The sequence below is a fragment of the Lycium ferocissimum genome, chromosome 6, assembly GCF_029784015.1.
Source record: "Lycium ferocissimum isolate CSIRO_LF1 chromosome 6, AGI_CSIRO_Lferr_CH_V1, whole genome shotgun sequence".
In the NCBI taxonomy this organism is placed as follows: domain Eukaryota; kingdom Viridiplantae; phylum Streptophyta; class Magnoliopsida; order Solanales; family Solanaceae; genus Lycium; species Lycium ferocissimum.
In genome coordinates this window covers 38,036,868-38,058,786 of record NC_081347.1, presented here as the reverse complement: position 1 = coordinate 38,058,786, position 21,919 = coordinate 38,036,868, and the positions used below count along the sequence as shown (strand labels likewise).

General features: G+C 38.4%; 2 protein-coding genes across 3 annotated transcripts; one reads left to right on the top strand and one right to left on the bottom strand.

The window, feature by feature from the left end:
* Positions 1-390: 390 nt before the first annotated feature.
* Positions 391-861, bottom strand: LOC132061295 (uncharacterized). Its single transcript, XM_059454137.1, has one exon. The coding sequence runs from the start codon at positions 859-861 to the stop codon at positions 391-393; it is 471 nt and encodes a 156-aa protein (XP_059310120.1).
* A 2,531-nt stretch (positions 862-3,392) lies between these two features.
* On the top strand, positions 3,393-13,932 carry LOC132059650 (double-stranded RNA-binding protein 2-like). 2 transcript variants are annotated; one of them, XM_059452334.1, is made up of 3 exons: positions 3,393-3,861; positions 9,538-9,757; positions 12,562-13,932. In XM_059452334.1, exons 1-3 carry the CDS (start codon positions 3,625-3,627, stop codon positions 13,539-13,541), a joined length of 1,437 nt encoding a protein of 478 aa, XP_059308317.1. In that variant the 5' UTR covers positions 3,393-3,624; the 3' UTR covers positions 13,542-13,932. The 2 variants fall into 2 exon arrangements, with proteins under 2 accessions (XP_059308317.1, XP_059308318.1); XM_059452335.1 differs by lacking the exon at positions 3,393-3,861 and adding an exon at positions 8,756-8,944.
* The last annotated feature ends 7,987 nt before the right edge of the window (positions 13,933-21,919 follow it).

Sequence of the window (21,919 nt, the reverse complement as noted above, 5' to 3'; positions counted from 1 at the left end):
CTGAGTTAATTTTAAGAAACTCAATAAATTCTTTCCCCCCCCGAGCTCGGGGGTTAACCCCGTGCCCAGGTATACCTTCTTTTTTGGTAGATGGACGAACAATGTGACTTGCTCGAGTTCTTCAACGGTGGACTTAGTAGCGTCCGAATCATCGGGCACCACAAAGGTTCTCGGTACTCCTAATTTAAACTCTTCGTTAAGTGTGTCTCCATTCCGATCTTCCGAAGATTCCGAGATTGGGATCTGTGATTGCTATTTGGCATTCTTCCCTTCGCTCCGATCTGGCGCCTTTATAGTCTTAATTGATTCTTCAACCGCGAACATTTCTTTTGCGGCCTGCTGTTCACCACGGAAGGTTTTGATACCTTCTGGAGTCGGGAATTTCAATACCTAATGCATAGTCGATGGAACTGCTCTTACGAGGTGAATCCATGGTCTGCCCAGCAATGCATTGTATCCCATGTCTCCCTCTATCACATAAAATTTTGTCTGCTGCGTAGTTCCTGCCATACTGATCGGTAAAGTGATCTCACCCTTCGTCGTTTCGCATGCTATGTTGAATCCATTGAGGACCCGTATTGCCGGCACGACCTGATCTAATAGTCCCAGCTGTTCAATGACTCTCCATCGGATGATATTAGCCGAGCTACCTGGATCAATCAGCACACGTTTAATTCTAAACTTATTGACAAGGACAGCTATTACCAGTGCGTCATTATGCGGCTGGACGATGCCTTCCATGTCCTTGTCATCAAACGTGATGGGGCCATCGGGTTCATCATTCCGGATACGCTTTTCCCTCGTTATGGAAATTTTCGTGCGCTTCATAACCGGCCCAATGGGAACGTCAGTTCCTCCCATGATCATGTGTATCACCTGCTGAGGCTCTTCCGGCCTATCCTGCTTGGTAGAATCCAGGTTTTTAAAATGGGTTTTTGCTCATTCACTTAGGAATTCTCGAAGATGGTCCAAATTGAAATCGTACGGGCGACCTCCTCTCTCGACCGTCGACAATCCTCGGCTCGATGGCCGTGAGTATGAGGATACTTACAAATAAGACTTTATCCCGCTTCTCCGGGTCAGATTGGATTGGCCTCGGATGCCTTGTTTTTTTGTTTCGGATAACGGCTGCCGCTATGGTTGCTACATCGACGCAAAAGTTGTACTCGGATAACCTTAGAGTTTCTTTGTTTCCCGGATCTCTATCGACAACATTTCTGTTCACCAAGCCACGACTATTTTGGCCTCGATTATTCCTTCGATCGTTTCTCCTATCATTCTTGCCCGATTCGTTGTTACGCCCGTTCCCCCTTCGATCAAGCGGGTAAGGCTGGTATCTGTCATATGACGATCTGGAATATCGATCTATCACTCTCCTCGAGCCATCACCTCCTTTACCGGAATGCCATGATACTGAAGCGGTCCTCAGAATCTTATCATCTTCGACTGATACCTGTTGTGTACATCAGCCCAGGCGATTGCCGGGTATTCTATCAAGTTTTGTTTTAGTACCATAGATGTGATCGAGCTCCTTGAGTTGAGCCCTTGGGTGAAAGTCTAAACGGCCCAATCGTCAGTAACTGGAGGTAAGTCCATGCGCTCCATTTGAAATCGAGCCACAAACTCGCGAAGGATCTCGTCATCTCGTTGCTTAACGTTGAATAAGTTCGAGTTTCGACCTTGATGGCCCCGGCATGGGCCTTAACGAAAGCATCAGCGAGCATGGCAAATGAATCAATCGAGTGCTCGGGCAAGTTATGATACCAAATCATAGCCCCCTTTGACAGAGTTTCTCCAAATTTCTTAAGTAGCACTGATTCCCTTTCGTCATCGGCGAGATCATTGCCCTTAATAGCGCATGTATACGCAGTCACATGCTCATTTGGGTCTGTTGTCCCATTGTACTTCGGGGATATCGGCATGCGAAATTTCGGGATTTTCACCCTGCGCGCGCGCGCCCGGCGGAAACGGCATTTGAACAAACTTTTCGAATCCGGTCCCTTCAATACCGGCGGAGCCCTCGAATCTGATCGACCCTCGAGTTGTAGTTCTTGTCGTTCGCCTCTATCTTCTTTTCACCGGACTCAACCCGTTTGGTCAATTCTTTGAGCATTCTTATCAATTCAGTACTTTGTCCGGGGTGGTTCTCGTTACCTGTGGGGTATGTCTTTCCACCGTATCCTCGGGGTCCTGTTTCGATGGGCAATATCGTGCCCGACCCCGATTTTGCAATTGTGCTATGATCTCTTGGCTCCGCAACCGAGCCATAGCCATGTCTAACTCGGTTTTGGAGTTATTGAAGATGACCCCCGTTATTCTCGGGGGGCACGTTGCCCACCGATAATCCGACTTGAATAGGATTAACACGGGGCGCGTTGTTGTTTGGTACGTCCCCGTCGTCATGCTCATGATGGCTTAGTTCCACTTGGAAGTTGACAGAATGGGAATCTGACATTTCCGGTATACCTGAAATCAAACCTTAAAAACAAGTGTAAAATATCGAGCGTGACCAGAATGTTGTATTGAACCGCCACTACTATCTAAGGCCCCACGGTGGGCACCAAACTGTTTAACCTTAAAACATAGAACAATTAAATTTATGCATGATGCCAAAGATATGTGGCTAAATTCAATTCAAGATTAAATAGCGAGATATGTCAATAAATGAACAGAGAAGTAGATCTGACCAACTGTTAAGTGCATCTGGCCTCGAGTATAGAAACCGAGGTCGATACCTTTTGTTACGAACTTACACGAGGTATAATAAAAATGAACTTAAGAATGTATTGAGAATGGATTTAATAAAAGATTCTTATGATTGTTGATGTAAACTATTTCTCTCCTTGCTATTGTCAACCCCCTTCATGAATGATAACCTCTTCTTTATATAGTAGAGGAGATTCAATCCTAATACAATTCTAAATAAAGCAAGTAAATCAAAGACAAATGTTTTGCCGAGATCGATGCCGAAATATCCAACGAGGACGGATATTTCGGTCTCCCGCTAATGACAGTCAATCGCCCTTCCTTTATCGCCTCATTCCCGGCCCGAACTCGAAGCCTTGTTCCCGGTGAGACGATCGTACCGTGACCGAGCATAACCATAACAACGGGAAACCGAGCGTGCCTGTATCTTGGTTTTACCCGTATACAAGTCTCTTTTGAATTTTTTTTAGCGTAATTTGGAGTGAAAATTGTGAAAATAGTTCTTTGAGTTCCGGAAAATTATAATAATTCTATGTCCAAATAATTTTACAGAATAAAATATTGGGAAAAAAATGAAAAGTATTCATGGCCAAACGGGCACCCGGTGGAGTCAAACTTCCCTCTCTACAGGGTCAACAATTCATCGTTTCTCCAACTTAACATGAGAATGCGCGTAGACACAGTAGTCCACACCTCTTCTGTAATGCGAAAAAAAAGAAGAAAAAAATGACTTGATTAATTTAATTAAACTTTCTTCCCTCTCTCTCTCTCTCTAGAAGTAAAAATCCACTGATCTTAGCTCGCTCTCTTTCTATCTGGAAAATCATTTACCCTGCCATTGAAACAAAAACCCTAAAAGACCAACATTCCAATGGATCATTGATCTGAGTTGATTTCTATTTTGTGTTGTTTGTCGAAATGTATAAGAACCAGCTACAAGAGCTGGCACAAAGGAGTTGTTTCAACTTGCCGTCATATGCATGTATAAGAGAAGGTCCTGATCATGCCCCGCGTTTCAAGGCTACAGTGAATTTCAATGGAGAGATATTTGAGAGTCCAAATTACTGCACAACACTACGTCAAGCTGAACATTCTGCTGCTGAGGTGGCACTTAATGCACTTGCTACCTCTAATTCCCTCGCTGCTAGAATTCTCGTGAGTCTTTTTCCCAATATCTTTAGTCTTTTTTCCTAAATGTATGGTCTCCCGTAAAACTAGATATTTCGTGTACATATTTTCTAGAATTGATATAATATTAACTGCTGGTACCTATGCTCCGAAAAGGTTGAATGGTGCACTTGCTGGAATGCTGAGTTATTTACCTAGAGAATTAGGGATTAATTCCCACTTGCTACTTTTTTCCCCTTGTTTTTTGAGTGGTGCACCTATGTTCTAGAAATTCTAGATTCGCCTCTGCTTCTGTCACGACCCAACTAGAGGGCCATGACGGGTACCCGGAGCTAGCCTACCGAGCACCACCTTTCCTTTTATTATCTGCCTCATCCTGAGTTAATACAATTCTCAAAGCAACACTTAACATGGGACAGTCCTCAATTACTCCTCGAAACATATATATAAATGTACAAGCCCATGAGGCTACGAAATGATATACAAAACATACGCTAAAGAGATCATAAGACAACTACTACCCACATATATGTATCTACGAGCTTCTAACTGGAGTACTGAAATCATAAGGACGGGACAGGACCCCGCCATGCCCCAAATATGTGTACAAAAGAATATAACAATAAGTGGCAACCCTCTAAAGAATGGGGTGTTCCCGAATATCCGCGATAAAGCTCCTAGGTGTCCGTGCGTCTCCCCGTCTACCCGCAGTGCATGAACGCAAAGATCCATAAAGAAAGGACGTCAGTACGAACAATGTACTGAGTATGTAAGGCATGTATAACAACATAATAAAGAAATAAGAGAGCATAAGATGAAAGAGTAACCTGTAACTGATTGCCTCTTAAGGTAGAGTCATGCATGCTAACTTTTATATTAAAACAACATCATATCATATATATACATACATAAACTGCCTGACCATATAGGTACGGTGTGATCATCATTAGCTCGCGTCGGGGGTAACCATCTCATGCCGCCCACTAGCGGTGTCTGGCCGGCCAACTAGGCACGGTGCTGCCCACTACGCCCATCGTAGTGGTGTCTGCCCGGCCAACTAGACACAGTGTAATCATCATCATATACATAACATAAAGCATGCATGAGAGCTCAAGTAAAAGCTATAACTCTATCGGAGTGACGTAAGGCTCGTAACCTCCGATAATATTATGGAACATTCATAATCGCCATGTCTCACCTAGAAGAACTAGTAGCAATGAAAGTAGATAGCCAACAATGAATAACATCAAGGAAATTATAAAACAAGGTCATTAAGCTCATACTAGCATCAATTCATAAGCTTTGGAATCTCTAGCAATAGAATCATCATCATCATCATAGAACATGTCGTATCTCTATCTCATAGGAAGTACTTAAGAATCTTGGACTCTCAACTTTTGGAATGTAAGAGGGTTATGAAAGTATGTAGGAAATCGTAATATAGGAGTCATGCCTTTGAAAGAAAGGGATTAGCCTTAACAAACCTTTACGTCTTCTTAACGACTAAACGTTCTCCTTCCAAGCTCACAACTCTACATTCAAAAGAATTCGTATTAAATTAGATCATTTAAAACATGCTTAAGTCTAAACTAAAGCGACTAAGAGCTAATGAAAATTGAGCAGCATTTCCTTTGTTTCAACAAGTTTCTCCATAAAATAAACATCTCCCAAACATCAATAGAAACACCAACAATACCATAATCAATAGACTTTTTCAAGTTAAACATTGTTCAATCCTCAAAACTCCTTTTCAAAGTCATTCATAACCATAACTACAACACAACACCATATTCGTTCACATATAATACTTCCTCAACGTCATTAGTATCATCCACAACAAAATTATACCCATAGCATACTAAGAATTATGACTCAAGTCAAGTTACTATTCAAGAATATCATTAAATCCATGTTTGAGCTTCATATTCCACTTTCTCCCCTCATCCAAGTCATTCAACAACCAAGTACTCTTAATAACATGAAATGAATGTAAAACTCACCTTTTATCATATAAGGATGAACTTTGGATGGATATACTTCACTTGAGAGAAACCCCAACTTCAATACCAAAGGGAATCTTGACTTCTACAAACCCTAATGAGCCTTTCTTCACTTAATTCTCTTGATTCTTGGTATTTGATCTTTAATTTTTCTTGGGTTTGTGTTGATATGGTGTGAGGAACTTTCTAGAGCTCTCAAGAGGTGTGGAGAATGTGGGAAATGAAAAATTAGGACTTGGGTCATCCATTTATAACAAGAAAATAAAGCTGCCCGACGTGATTAGACGGACACTTATACGGTCCGTATAAGTGACCGTATAATACCACCAGTGATGACCCTTCACTATAACTGTTATACGGACCCTTACACGGACAGTATAAAGTTATACGGACCGTATAAGTGGTCGTATAACTCACCTTTTCCAAAATTGTTTTCGTCGATTCGTTTGATCTCAAATCTTTATGGAGTCTTCTTGACGCTTGTATAACACTTCATTAACCATCTAAGGAGCCCTATAGCTTCTCCTCAAGACGTTACTAAATAATCATTAACCCGATAATTACTAAACCTTCCCAAACACAACTTATACTTCACTTCCTTCGACGAACTTGATTTCTCCGATTCATAATACCTCAAAAATCTTGTAGTATACACCTTTAAGCTATCAAATACCCTCCTTAAGGTCATATGGACTTCATGTTCACCTTAAGCTTGCGTTAGTCTATTCACAGCACAACAACACGAAATGTCCGAGGTGTAACAGCTTCTATATATGAAATGTTGATTATGAAGTTTGTGAATAAGTGATTTTGTCTAATAATGAGCAAGGAATATCCGTCTTTCTGTTAAATAGGATGGATTGAACTCATTTTTCATTAGATGCTTTTTATGAATGTCAACTAAGTATTGTAAGAATTTCTATGGTAAGAGGTTGGATAGAAGAGTTAATTCGTCTTTTTCAGGTGGTAAGCTAGCCGAATATCTTAAGGCATTTATGATTAAGAGTGTTTTTCTGTATAAGGAATGATGATCTTCTATGGTAAAAGGTTGGATAGAAGAGTTAATTTGTTTTTTGGCTTAATACATAGGCAGCTCCTTAAATTTGCCAGCAAATTTCATTTAGACACTCGAACTATGACTTGTTCCAGTTGAGCACCTGAACACATGATAAAGTGTTCCAATTAAACACTTTAAGTTCAAATTTTGAAAATAATTTTGTGCCTTCATATTTATGTGATTAACTTAACTATCTAATAGGCGAATGAAAACACGTGCAAGAAATTTTCCGAAATTTGAACCGAAAGTGTCTAATTGGAACACTTTATCATGTGTTCAAGTACCCAATTGGAACAAGTCGTTGTTCGAGTATCTAAATGAAATATTCTGGCAAGTTTAAAGGGCTGCCTATGTATTAGGCCTTCTCTTTTTGAGCCCAAATGTTAATAAGCTTCAAAGTCTTTGCCATTATTAGCAGCAAATTTTGTAGATGCAAACATATATGCACAATCAGGTCACTTGGCAATTCTTAAATACTCCTCCGTTTCAATTTGTTTGTATGGTTTTGAGTTGACACGGAGTTTAAGAAAGTAAAGAAGACTTTTGAATTTTGTGGCCTTAAACTAAAGATAGGTAGAATGTTTTAGTCTTGTGGTCTTAAACATGTCATTTGGAAAGTTAAAATTGAAGAGTTGCCAAATAAGGAAATAGGCATTCTTTTTTAAACGGACTAAAAAGGAAAGTAAGACAAACAAATTGAAACAGAGGGAGTAATAAGTTTCAAGGTCTTTGCCATTATTAGCCATGTATGGAGTTTTTCTAAGCAAATTTTGTAGATGCAAACATATGTGCACAATCAGGTCACTTGACAATTCTTAATAGTAATTATTAATTAGTAATCTGGAAAATAGTAAGTAACATGTGGTAACTGATTAAAGTTATATTGATGTAAAAATCTTTTATTGTCAGTGCATATAACTGAAATCCAAATTTATATCCTCTTTTTTGCTAGTTGAAGTTATAGGAGAGCTGTGTATGATAAACTTATATGTAGGTTATGTGCATTTTAGAGTTAATTGTGGATACAAGTAGAACTTCAGATGTATTATGCACATTTTAGAATTTGACACATACAATGGCTTATCAATGTGTATCATGTATGATTGTCTATTCTGTCTCCGCTTTGTCCTACCTATTTTAATTAATAGGTTTGGGATAAATCATTTATAAGCTGTAACATTTTGATAATTCTATGAATTGATGCTTCACTCGAGAGGGATTCCTAGTGAGTTCCTAATTGTTAGTTATCACATTCTTTTTGTCAAGATTAGTTTCAGTTGCTGTAAGTTTCTCTTGAATTTGTCAAACTTAAGCATATATTTTAGCTTTAGTTCTAAAAACGGTTCAAAGCATAATTAATTTTTATCTTTAAGTTGGACGTTTAAAAGATTATAATAGAACTACAATTATATCATAGTGTTATTTGATTAAGGCCTTTGAGACCGCAGTAACATGTGGACCTGGAGGGGGAATGGAGTCATATTTTGAAAATGGTGATATTTACACTCATATTAGGTGTCTTTTAATGTGGAATATGCTCAGCACATTACATATGACAGTGTAGGCCTCTGCATTATTGTATTAAATAGAAAATGGGGAGTCAGAAAAAGAGAAGTGGAACTCTTCAAGTGGAAGTGGTGCGATAATAATGATTAGAGTATAGGACCACTTTGGTTGTGTAGTTAATATCATTCATGATGTTTAATATAGTTGATTTTCTTTATAAGTGAAGGGGTCCTAACTAAGTTGGGTACTGTAGAAAAACTGGTATTTTCTTCTTCTTCTTCTTTTTTTTTCTCTCTCTTTTTTTTTTTTTTTTTTTTTTTTGTGATTTTAGATAAGAGAAACAGATAAAGATGGCGATGTTTTAGTCCTTTAGTAGGTATAGCACTTGGTAGCATAGGAAGAGTTATTGTTAAAAGAAAATACTTAATGCATTATCTTTCTCTTCTTTACAATCGGCAAAACTCTTATATTTTGTGCCCGCCGAGCTTTGGTTTAGTGGTAAGAGAGCAGCATGTGATGTGATTTATGGGTTAGGCGCATGTCACAGGTTCGAACTTTGCTATAGACAAAAGCCTGGTATTTTAGTGGAGAAAGGTGGAGCGGTGGGCCCATTATTACCTAGTGTGTTTCGAACTTCGCGTCCAAAAAGATATTGCTTTTTATTGTAAATCATCTTTGTTGAGAAATTTGTGGTTTGGTGAAAGATGTTTAGGGTTTAGTTCCTTATGTTTTTATCTCCTTATCAAAAAAGAATTTTTTTTTTTTTTTTCATCTTAGAGCTGACAGGTCTAAGTTTCCCAAACTCTTTTTTTTTGTCAGGTCTAAGTTTCCCAAACTCTTTTTTTTGTTTGTTGTAATGGTGCAACTTTTTGAGGTATAGACTTGTGATACCATAGAGGAGATTAAAAACCCATTTTATGTATGTATAATCTGTGATATCTTCGCAGCAGATACACCTATGTATTCGTGTTGGTATTCTATTTGGATATGTAAACTTTGTCTTGTTATCGGAGATGTAGCTGCCAATCTTTCTGCAGGCTCATACTTACGTTGGCTGTTTGCTTCATTAAAACAATACTACTGATTGGTTGTTTGCTTTCTTCATGCTTGTTTCCTAACTCTGTAATCTACAATTTGCAGGATGAGACGGGGGTATATAAGAATCTATTACAGGAAGTTTCACAAAGAGTAGGAGCATCATTGCCAGCATATACAACCTTTAGGTCCGGTGTAGGACACCTTCCCGTCTTTACCTGCACAGTAGAGTTGGCAGGTGTTACATTTACTGGAGAGCCAGCTAAGAATAAGAAGCAAGCTGAAAAGAATGCAGCAATGGCAGCCTGGTCGTCTCTGAAGCTACGTAAGTGATTTGTATACCTACTGAGCTAATCGATATTTGCTAGATAAATTAAAATTTTGAAACCTTATTTCTTTTTTAAGAGAGACTCTAAAGGTGCATCTCAGTGCATGTACTTTTTCCCCCTTTTAAATTTGTCTCTTTGGCCATATCATGTTTTGTGGAGGGGTAACCTTCCTTTCTCTGAAGTTCAACTCTCAGAATTAGAAAATTTGTCCATCTTTTGTCTTAACATATGGGAAGCAATGTGCCAAATTTTGCTTGCAAATGATACTAGCCAAAAAATTCACAGCCTCCACTAGTATGAAACTTGCTATCTGTGCTTTAAATGTTACTGTTGTACAGTTGGTTTTCATGAAGGGGTCTGTAATGAAATTATTTAGTTGATTGAAATTAAAAGGCTTGGTGTTTTCGACAGAGATCTTATTATATAGGTTTAGGGGCTTCCGCTCAATGATATTTGAGCGAAGAACTGCAAGGAGAAGCTGAAGAAGTAGATAGGGTGAGAATTGTTGCAAAAGTAGGAGAAAAGGAGCAAGAATAAGAGAGCACTAAAGAGTGTAGTTAGTAACTAGAGCTAGCAAACAGATAAATTCTGTTAATTTTGATGGATGTTGAAGATATTTAGGAGCCGTTTGGACATTTAATTTTTTTCCATTTTGTTCGACCAAAAAAAAAAAAAAAAATCAAAACAGTGTTTGGTTATACATTGGACTGATTTTTTTTTTTTTTTTGTGTGTTTGTTTTGGTTATACATTGGACTGATTTTTTTTTCGTTTGTTTGTTTGTTTGTTTTTTTTTTTTTTTTTTTTTTGAAACTGGTAACTTCAAACTTCAACTTTTTTTCAAGTGAAATGTAGGTCCAAACACAATTTCAACTTCCGAATACCATTTTTCAACTTCAACTTTAAAAACTTTTTTTTCATGTTTCAACCAAATCTGTATCCAAACGCCTACTTAGTAGATGATGTTGACTGCCAATTATGTCTACCCTTTGGAAACGTTAGCCATGGGACAGCATTCCTAACGCATGTATATAGATATAGTTAGCTAGAGAAATAAAAAGAAAGATGGAAAGATTGATAGAGACAGTCTGGTCAATAAGACCTGTTTGGAATCAAGCGAAGTTTTATCTGTGACTCTAACGGCTGTATCAATCTTTTTTCCCTTGAAAAGAAGAAGCTCTATCAAGCTTGGAGCACGAGGTTTTACTTGAAGCTCATCTTGACACTTAGAACTTGATCAGTTCCAAATATAACCCCTTCACGCCCCTTCCCACTAGGAAAGGATAACCCAAAGAGAAAGAAATTACCTTCGTTGACCAGCATAAAACGGAACCTGCTGATTTGTCACTTTTCTTGGCATGTACAATAACAAACTTATTTGAAGCACTTTTCCTCCGCAGAATAGTAACATCTTTCAGATGAAGACTATTGAATAGCCTTACCCTGTACTTGGATATGCTGCATTCTGTGTATAGTAGCAATTTGAAACCAGCTGGTGAGCTGATAAACCATCAAAACAGTCACAAGCACATAGCCCCTGCCATCTGTTTACTTTCATTACTTGTCACATACTCCCTCCGTCCCAATTTATATGATACTCTTTCTTTTTTAGTCAGTTCGAAGAATGACACTTTTCTATATTTAGCAACAATTTAACTCTAAAATTCCCATTATACCCTTAATGATGATTTCTAACCACAAAAATTTCTTTGGCTTGTTTTAGACCACAAGATTCAAAAGTCTTCCTTTCTTTCTTGAACTTCGTGCCCAGTCAAACACCCTCATATAAATTGGGACGGAGGGAGTAGCAGGTCCATATGTGTTCCACATGATCCTTGGAGTTGCCTTTTATGAAAATGTGATCTCAAGTGCATATGCACACATGAATCTTGGTCGATATTTGTTCCACAAGCTCTTTCGACTGGCTCTTTATGAAAATGTATGTCGAGGTGCATATGCACACGTGCCTTGGTTTTGTCAACGCCATACGTGAAGGTTAATATTGCAAGGCAAGACTGCCTGCATCCTTTTCTAAGCACTCCCTCCGTCCCATAATAAGTGTCACCTTAGCCAAAAACACGCATATTAAGAAACCAATGATGAAGTGTGAAGTTTACCAAATTACCCTTATGTAAAAAAAATTACTTTTTCCTCTTGATGATTAGAGCATGCACAAGTAGTCCATCTTTTGACATTGGGAATCCAACCATCATCATTTAGAGTACTACTACATCTTTTGTCCAAGGGCAAAATTGGAAAAAACTAGTCAATACATGCATTGGTTTCCTAAGGTGACACTGATTATGTGACAAAAAAATTTGGCTAAGGTGACACTTATTGTGGGACGGAGGGAGTAATTGATAGGGTGAAAATGGTACATGATACGAGACTTATTTTTTAGCTGATTGACTCTCTCGTATTGTCGATTCCTACAAGCAATAAGCTAGGAGTATTAACTTTTTCAACAGTATGATGATGTCAACAGTGATACCAGTTTCAGTGTGACAATCTGATGTTGCCTCAATGTGCTTACAAATGATTATTTGGTCAATTATGCATGATTTGTTAACTGTTGATCGTTTAGGGTTTACACAGAAGGTTTCACTGCTGCAACTGGATATTTGTCTGAACATTTGTGTTTTCAGAGATATTCCATGAGTTTTCAGTTCTGATTTCTTATTTTTGTTCTTTTTGGTTTTGCTCAGTAGCACAATTAATAATTATTTTGAATTGTGATAAAAGACTTCAGGTTATTAGTGCACCTCTTTTGTTTGACATAATTTTACCATTTTGTTCATCCAGTGGCACAGCAGTCTGAAAGTTCAATACCTGATAGAGGGAAAAATGATGAGCAAGAGCATGTAACGGTGGCACGTTCTCTAAAAAGGTACATTTTGAAGGCAAAGCTAGCTAAAGTACCATTTCCAATTAAATTTCCAATGCCTAAGCCCAGACCATCAAGTATACAGCAGTTTCCACCTTCAACATCAAAAATCCTTCCCCTAATATGCCCAAGAACAGCTACACGCCCTAGACCAATCAGTCCATTATGTGTCAAAACTGCTTCTCAAAGTCGACCTATTAGTGCTCAAGGGAGTAATACATCCTTGAGTCCTAGAACAGCTCAAGCAATCAGTAGTATTCTAAATGAAAGCTTCTCTGTGGAGAGCCACAGTGTTCGAGCAGATAAGTTCCCTGCTGTTGATGCAGCGCCATATATTCCTGTCAGGCATTTAGGCCCAAACCATAGAATGGCGCCTCCAGTGACAATAAGGAATGCAATTCCTGTTTTCTCGGCACCACCACTTCCTCCAGCATCTCAATCTCCTAGCACTTTAAGGCCACCGGGATTCGGAGTGGCACCACCTGTCTGCGTAAGACAGACGGTGCCAGTTTATGCTGATCCCTCTACTCGGCCAGACAAACTACCGGTATTAGATCCAGAACTTCAAGTAAGGACACCGCCATTTTCTAGAGCTCCACCTGTTCGAGTTGAGGAACCAATGACATCAAAGGAACCTGAAATTCTGGTGCAGGACTTGCCAGCTAAAGTACTAGCATTACCAAAGTACCTCCTGGAGGGCCAAATTGCGGAGAGACCAGGCTCTCAAGTCCAACCAGCCCAGCTGGTAAGGCCAATTGATTTTGAAAATTTACCAACTCAAGTCGATCCCGTGGTTTCAAAGAACTCAACAGTGCCAGCAGAAGGGACTGGGATTGCAGTTAATAAGAAGCTGCAAGAGTCTGAAGAAATAGAGAAAATGAAACAGCTAAATATCTGATGTGATCTCGGGCATGGGATGTTCTAAAATGCAGGAATCTATTGTAGGCGGTTGTACTGATATCTATCTTGTACGTCCTTATGGGCTTAAAATTTTCAGTTACTTACATTCTATTTGGAATGGGTATAGCTGCCTTACCCATGTTCTCTCGAGTTCACATTGCAGTTCAGCGCCAGCAATATGCGAAAACTGCCTCTGGTTATCTGGAAAATGGATGTGTAGTATATTATAATAGCAGTCAATATATGTAAGTTGCTTATTAGTATGAGCAAGTAGATGTGTAGTTCGATCAGATCTTTCCTAGAATATATGGGTGCACTGATTAGGTCTAGCTTGTTGCTTCTGTGAAATAGTCTGCCGTTATTAATGCAATATGCTTTTATTTATCTTATTTTTCCCCTTCTTTGGTTGACTTAGTTCTTCAGTTTTCTGTCTTTGCTCTTCCGCTCTTTATTTTCATTTTTTGGTACAAAAATAGGATGACAAGATCTGTCAAATGTGTCATATTTTAGGCCCCCGCACTAGGCCAACGCAGGCTCAACTGTGGCTTCAAAAAGGTAGATATTCCTCCCGTTCTTTTTAGTTATCCTGCATTGGAGAATTATTAGGTGAGAAGGGGTCGATATCCTAAGAATATACCGTTACGATTAGCTACCCATGGAACACACACCAAAAGGTTCAAAACAAGATTAGGTTGTTAAAGCTCGTGTTCTGACTGTAAGATTAATAATTAAATATTGTATGAACACGTTTTCTCTATTAACATGTCACCAAATTGTTTCAACTGTGTGCACTCGCCCATAGATAGATGCAACCGGGTACAGAGTATACCTTTCTGGGGGTCTGGTTAATTTTTTTTTTTTTCTGAATTTTTTTCACTTTTTGAGAAAAGCAAACATTTTTTCACACTATTCAATCCAAACGCCGTGGATACTTGTAAGACCCTTCCATGAGGTACTATTAAAGTCCTTTTCTTCTCCAACGAGGCAGTAGCCTGATTTCGATCCGATCAGCGATGAATTGTCCAACCAATTCAATACGAATGAGATTAAGTTCTTCTACTTCTACCCAAAAAATACTGATAAACAAAAAGAGATTCACCAAAAGAAAATATCCATTACTTGCTAACTATGCTTCAGTCTCAAATCATTAATGTTCAACTATGTGAATTCTCTATATTCAATTTCATTTCATTCCAACATTAAACAATCTGTGTTTTGATGCAAATTAAGTTAGACATTTATAATCACATCCACATTTCACTCCAAGTAGTCTGGTTTACGAATCAAATGACCTCGTTGTTTCTCGTAACTCCAGCAATAAACGTATTGGGCAAATAAAGGATTCGACACGTAGATTTTCTCATCTCGTAGGTTTTCAGGTTGTCCATGAGTTCCTCCATTGTCATTGTCTTCAGATCTCTTGCTTCCGTAACGCATTGACTTTGCTTTCCAGTAGTCGGGTAGAATGTCCAGGAGTTTTCCAATCCTTCTTTATTGAGAGATAGTTACTCCAAGAGAAATTAGGTCATTGGTTATGTCTGTGAACCTGTTGAAAATCTTTTGAGGTGATTCTCTTTATTCACTATGAAGAGTTCATACTGCCTATTTAGCAGGGCAATTTTGGATTTCTTGACCTGACTTGTTCCTTCATGTGTGGTTTGCAAAGTATTCCATACTTCTTTTGCAGTTTTACATGATGAGATTCTATTGTATTCTTCAAGCCCAATGCTACAAATAAGAATCCTTTTTACCTTGATATTATTTTGGATGGCCTTGATGTCTTTGTCAGTGTATTCTTCTCTCTTTTTGGGTACATCCTTCTTACCTTTTTCATTTGTGGTCATAGGAATTGTAGGACCATTCATGATGATATCTCATAATTCAAGACCTTCACTAATTATGAAGTTTTGCATCCTTGTCTTTCACCGGCCGTAATATTTGCCGTTGAAGCGTGGTGATCTTGTTGTTTATTGGCCTTCTTGGACTCCAAGAGGTGCAACCATCTTTCAAAGTGCTAGTCTCTAGTGAAAGATCTCGCTCTGATACCAATTGACAAATCAAGCTATGACCTAAGTACTCAAAGAATCAGGTTCTTTGAGTAACTACGCAAGAAGGTGTTATACCCCGTATTTTTCGCGTTCGGATAATTTGAGATAATTATGACAAATTAAGGACAAGATTATAATTCGACCTTGTTTGGTACATAAGTTGGTTATGAAAATTTTGGATGTGGAAATACGAGGAAAGGCTATGGGTAAAAAGGGAAAATTCATAAAGTGGCTCAAGGAAATATTGTGAAAGGCCAAGGGCAAAAATTGGAATTGGCAAATTATTTGTTCATGAAAAAAAAAAAAAAGAGAAAAAAATATAAGAGGCATGTGCCATGCACATGGGTGTGTGCCATGCACATGACCCTTTATTATATGGCACATGGATGAAAAGAATTCATCATATTGCCATTTGGAAAATTCAAGAACATGAGAGAAAGAACAAAGAAAATATGAAGGAGAAAAAAAAAATGGCCATTTCGGCCATAGGAGGAGAAAGAGGAACCCTTTGAAATCTTGTCCCAAAAATTATTTTCTTGTTGTATTCCCAATAATTCAAGGGTCCTCTACAACGTGGTATAATTGTTTCGGAAGATAAGTCGTTCGTTTCGTCGTTTCCGTACTTGGGTCAAGTGAAGAAGTTAGGAAGAAAAGGTAAGCTTTAATCTCTTTTTATATGTTATGGAGGGTTTATGTATGTTATAGTATGTAGAGAAGAATAAAAATCATAGAAACAATGTGTTTTGTGCATGGTAGGGCCGTGTGTGTGCATGTGTTGTGTGGACTTTATGTAGGAAATGAAAGTTTGATGAATTTAGTTGAAGTTGTGGAAGATTGAGTTCATTTGATGTAATGTGTCGCTTGTTGTGGTAATGTATAGAAAACGTGGGAAATCCATGAAAATGTGCAAGTGTGTGTGTGGCCGAATGAAATAGGGTAGGTGTGTAGAAAAATGGATTGAATTTATTTAATGGTTTGGAGAATTGAAAGTTGGGTTGTGATTGAATTTGAAAGAAGAAAATGTGTTGTTGTTGTTTCATCGAAGTTAGAAGGTTTTGGGGTAAAGTAGCATATTGATTGAGTTGTTGGAATATCATGTGAATTGAATTGATTGAATTGAATGTGAATAAAATGTCATGGAATTGTATGACAAAGGTTACTAACGATAGAATGTGTCTTGGATTAATTGTTGAAGTTATTAGTATGATTGTTGATGTTGTTGTGGATAGTTTGGCCGGGTTGAATTCCCGGATTGTTGTTGATTAAAATTGGCTAAGATAGATTCTTGGGGACGGTATATTTGCAGGGGAGATGCTGCCGAAATTTCTGTAGACAAGTACTAACTCAAGATTGAACGCCAAAAGTCTTATAATTAATATGTGGTAAACGTGACCATTTATAGGTTTTGGACGAAACTGGATTTGAGTTTTGGCGAGCGTAAAAGGCAAGAAAGGTATGTAAAGCCCCCCTTTCCTTCTCTTGGCATGTCCTAGATGTAATAGGTTTGAATTCGGACCTCGAGGAAGACTCTACTCTTTGGAATCTACGTCCAAATTTACCCTTTTCGTTCGGTAAAATTGGATTAAATATTTTGCGAATAGTCGGAAAAATTGTTTAAACATCTAGATTTTGAGCAAATTGAATCCGACTATCTTAAAACTTTTATAAATGATATTATGAAAACTAAAGTACGTATTATGTGTACGCCACCTCATTTGACCCGAGGTGGGCCCACTATTCCCGAGTTTTTTGGTATTATTCCGATTGACTTATTTTTGGGTAAAAACTCAAAGGAAATTCTTGGCTACTTTCTCTAACTACTATATGACAGTCGTTTTAATTATTTAATTGAATGTCGTAACATGTTTGAAATATGAAAACGATTTCAGAAAGATTATTTGACACAAACCGTTCCGACATCCGAAAGACATACACTATGATTGCCGCTCAATTTCTTTTATACGATTCGTCATCTGAATTATGCCATCGAATTTCTGTAAATGTCTTATATTTTCATATGCACAAATAATCCCGAAGTTTTAATTTGATACAATTCCCCGCGGCGTCCGAAAGGTACGTGCTATGATTATCGTCTGATTTCTTTCCTAAATGACCTGCCGCTCGGATTACTCTGTCGAGTCTTTGTAAATATTTTATGATGCATAAGTTTCTCACTACTCCACTCGTGGATGCCTCAATGCTTCCTTCACTGAGCCCGGGCCAGGATATGTTATCAAGCGTTTTCCACTGCATTGTTCGCCGTGCCTCGATGTGAGGGGGCAGGTATATATGTACATGGGTTGTGGAGTATGCTGTGCCATGTACACACTCTGATATGATATGGCCATCTGATATGCTATGATATGTGCACATTCTGATTTGATACGATATGCTGTGGCGCCAGTGTCGGGGGAGGCGACCACTTTCTGTTTTGCCGAGTCCTATGATGGGGACCGGCTATGGCATGTTTTCTGCTATGCATTTGCTTATGTTTTATGAGTAAGCATTTCTGATACTCCGGTTATTACATTTATGTTCCGTATCCTCTGTTGAGTTATAATTCTGTTTGTTGGTCTCTATGCTTTACATACTCAGTACATATTCCGTACTGACCCCCTGTTCTTCGGGGGCTGCGTTTCATGCCGCGCAGGTACACCCAGATGAGTACAGGCTTTGTAGGAGATGTTCCAGCGGCGTTGGCAAGCTCCATTTGCTCTGGGAGTGCCGCCGTGTCGGGACATGCATGTTATGTGTTACGATTATTTGTTAGAGACTTTGCGGACGTAGTCGTGGGTTCAAGACATCGGTTTTGTATCCGGCTCCATCGGCGATATGTCGTTCTGTATTATGTAATAAATTCCATGTATTTTAGATTCTGTTTGATTTGAAAATTACAAAAAAAAAGTATGTCCCGAAAACCATTTCCGAAGTTGTCATTTGTGTTTGATTAAGAGTCTCAGGAGTTATGTCTGTAATAAGAGTCCGCGGGTTCGCTCGGCTCCGAGCATGGGGTCGGGTGCCCATCACACCCTAGTAAAATCAGGGTGTGACAAAGTGGTATCGGAAGCGTCCGTCCTAGGGGTTGTCTGCAAAGTCGTGTCCGGTAGAGTCCATTTATGGTGTGAAACGCGCCACATCTATAAACGAGGAGGCTACGGGCATCTAGGGATTGTTGACCTTCTTTTGTCTTAGATCGTGCGATAGAGCCAAGTCATAGGAGGATGAAATTCCTATATGTGGGCCTTACATACGATGGAAGAAAGTAAGGAATGACATGAAAGTTACGAAAATGAATATTGATATATTTGTTCCGCTACCCTAATTGGAAGCTTTGAATGGCGGGAATGCGTCATATAACCGTATGTTACGAGGTATCATCGGTATTCGCTACGTACGTTTTGAATTGTAAAAATGGAAAAAGAGATTCTGCTGAAATTGTTAAATAGAATATTTAGTTAGATACGTCAAAAAGGGGGAAAGAAAATATTGTAAGTAGACAATAAATGAGATGCGAGGTTCAGAAGAGTTATGGATTTGGGTATGCCGTGAAAAATGATTATAGGAAAGACAACAACGATGCGAAAGATCGAGACGAATGGCATTCGATGCCCAGTAGAAATAAGGTCTATCGGAGGATTTAAAAAAAGTAGTTATGTGTGATAACTGCAAAAAGGGAACTCCCCCAAAATATACCTATGAGTCCCTATAAGGCTAGTTTAACATTCGAGGACGAATGTTCTAAAGGGGGGAAGGATGTTATACCCCGTATTTTTCGCGTTCGGATAATTTGAGATAATTATGACAAATTAAGGACAAGATTATAATTCGACCTTGTTTGGTACATAAGTTGGTTATGAAAATTTTGGATGTGGAAATATGAGGAAAGGCTAGGGTAAAAAGGGGAAATTCACAAAGTGGCTCAAGGAAATATTGTGAAAGGCCAAGGGCAAAAATTGGAATTGGCAAATTATTTGTTCATGAAAAAAAAAAAAAAAAAGAAGAAAAAAAATATAAGAGGCATGTGCCATGCACATGGGTGTGTGCCATGCACATGACCCTTTATTATATGGCACATGGATGAAAAGAATTCATCATATTGCCATTTGGAAAATTCAAGAACATGAGAGAAAGAACAAAGAAAATATGAAGGAGAAAAAAAAAATGGCCATTTCGGCCATAGGAGGAGAAAGAGGAACCCTTTGAAATCTTGTCCCAAAAATTATTTTCTTGTTGTATTCCCACTAATTCAAGGGTCCTCTACAACGTGGTATAATTGTTTCGGAAGATAAGTCGTTCGTTTCGTCGTTTCCGTACTTGGGTCAAGTGAAGAAGTTAGGAAGAAAAGGTAAGCTTTAATCTCTTTTTATATGTTATGGAGGGTTTATGTATGTTATAGTACGTAGAGAAGAATAAAAATCATAGAAACAATGTGTTTTGTGCATGGTAGAGCCGTGTGTGTGCATGTGTTGTGTGGACTTTATGTAGGAAACGAAAGTTTGATGAATTTAGTTGAAGTTGTGGAAGATTGAGTTCATTTGATGTAATGTGTCGCTTGTTGTGGTAATGTATAGAAAACGTGGGAAATCCATGAAAATGAGCAAGTGTGTGTATGGCCGAATGAAATAGGGTAGGTGTGTAGAAAAATGGATTGAATTTATTTAATGGTTTGGAGAATTGAAAGTTGGGTTGTGATTGAATTTGAAAGAAGGAAATGTGTTGTTGTTGTTTCATCGAAGTTAGAAGGTTTTGGGGTAAAGTAGCATATTGATTGAGTTGTTGGAATATCATGTGAATTGAATTGATTGAATTGAATGTGAATAAAATGTCATGGAATTGTATGACAAAGGTTACTAACGATAGAATGTGTCTTGGATTAATTGTTGAAGTTATTAGTATGATTGTTGATGTTGTTGTGGATAGTTTGGCCGGGTTGAATTCTCGGATTGTTGTTGATTAAAATTGGCTAAGATAGATTCTTGGGGACGGTATATTTGCGGGGAGATGTTTTTGTAGAAATTTCTGTAGACAAGTACTAACTCAAGATTGAACGCCAAAAGTCTTATAATTAATATGTGGTAAACGTGACCATTTATAGGTTTTGGACGAAACGGGATTTGAGTTTTGGCGAGCGTAAAAGGCAAGAAAGGTATGTAAAGCCCCCTTTCCTTCTCTTGGCATGTCCTAGATGTAATAGGTTTGAATTCGGACCTCGAGGACGACTCTACTCTTTGGAATCTACGTCCAAATTTACCCCTTTTTCGTTCAGTAAAATTGGATTAAATACTTTGCGAATAGTCGGAAAAATTGTTTAAACATCTAGATTTTGAGCAAATTGAATCCGACTATCTTAAAAATTTTATAAATGATATTATGAAAACTAAAGTACGTATTATGTGTACGCCACCTCATTTGACCCAAGGTGGGCCCACTATTCCCGAGTTTTTTGGTATTATTCCGATTGACTTGTTTTTGGGTAAAAACTCAAAGGAAATTCTTGGCTACTTTCTCTAACTACTATATGACAATCGTTTTAATTATTTAATTGAATGTCGTAACATGTTTGAAATATGAAAACGATTTCAGAAAGATTATTTGACACAAACCGTTCCGACATCCGAAAGACATACACTATGATTGCCGCTCAATTTCTTTTATACGATTCGTCATCTGAATTATGCCATCGAATTTCTGTAAATGTCTTATATTTTCATATGCACAAATAATCCCGTGTTTTAATTTGATACAATTCCCCCGCGGCGTCCGAAAGGTACGTGCTATGATTATCGTCTGATTTCTTTCCTAAATGACCTGCCGCTCGGATTACTTTGTCGAGTCTTTGTAAATATTTTATGATGCATAAGTTTCTCACTACTCCATTCGTGGATGTCTCAATGCTTCCTTCACTGAGCCCGGGCCAGGATATGTTATCAAGCGTTTTCCACTGCATTGTTCGCCGTGCCTCGATGTGAGGGGGCAGGTATATATGTACATGGGTTGTGGAGTATGCTGTGCCATGTACACACTCTGATATGATATGATATGATATGATATGGCCATCTGATATGCTATGATATGTGCACATTCTGATTTGATACGATATGCTGTGGCGCCAGTGTCGGGGGGGGCGACCACTTTCTGTTTTGCCGAGTCCTATGATGGGGACCGGCTATGGCATGTTTTCTGCTATGCATTTGCTTATGTTTTATGAGTAAGCATTTCTGATACTCCGGTTATTACATTTATGTTCCGTATCCTCTGTTGAGTTATAATTCGTTTGTTGGTCTCTATGCTTTACATACTCGGTACATATTCCGTACGACCCCCGTTC

Coding starts and splice junctions, on each gene's coding strand:
- LOC132059650 (XM_059452334.1), top strand. CDS start 3,625: ATGTATAAGAACCAGCTACAAGAGCTGGCACAAAGGAGTTGTTTCAAC. Junction 3,862..9,537: donor CCCTCGCTGCTAGAATTCTC/GTGAGTCTTTTT, acceptor TACAATTTGCAG/GATGAGACGGGGGTATATAA. Junction 9,758..12,561: donor CTGGTCGTCTCTGAAGCTAC/GTAAGTGATTTG, acceptor TTGTTCATCCAG/TGGCACAGCAGTCTGAAAGT.
- LOC132061295 (XM_059454137.1), bottom strand. CDS start 861: ATGGGAGGAACTGACGTTCCCATTGGGCCGGTTATGAAGCGCACGAAA.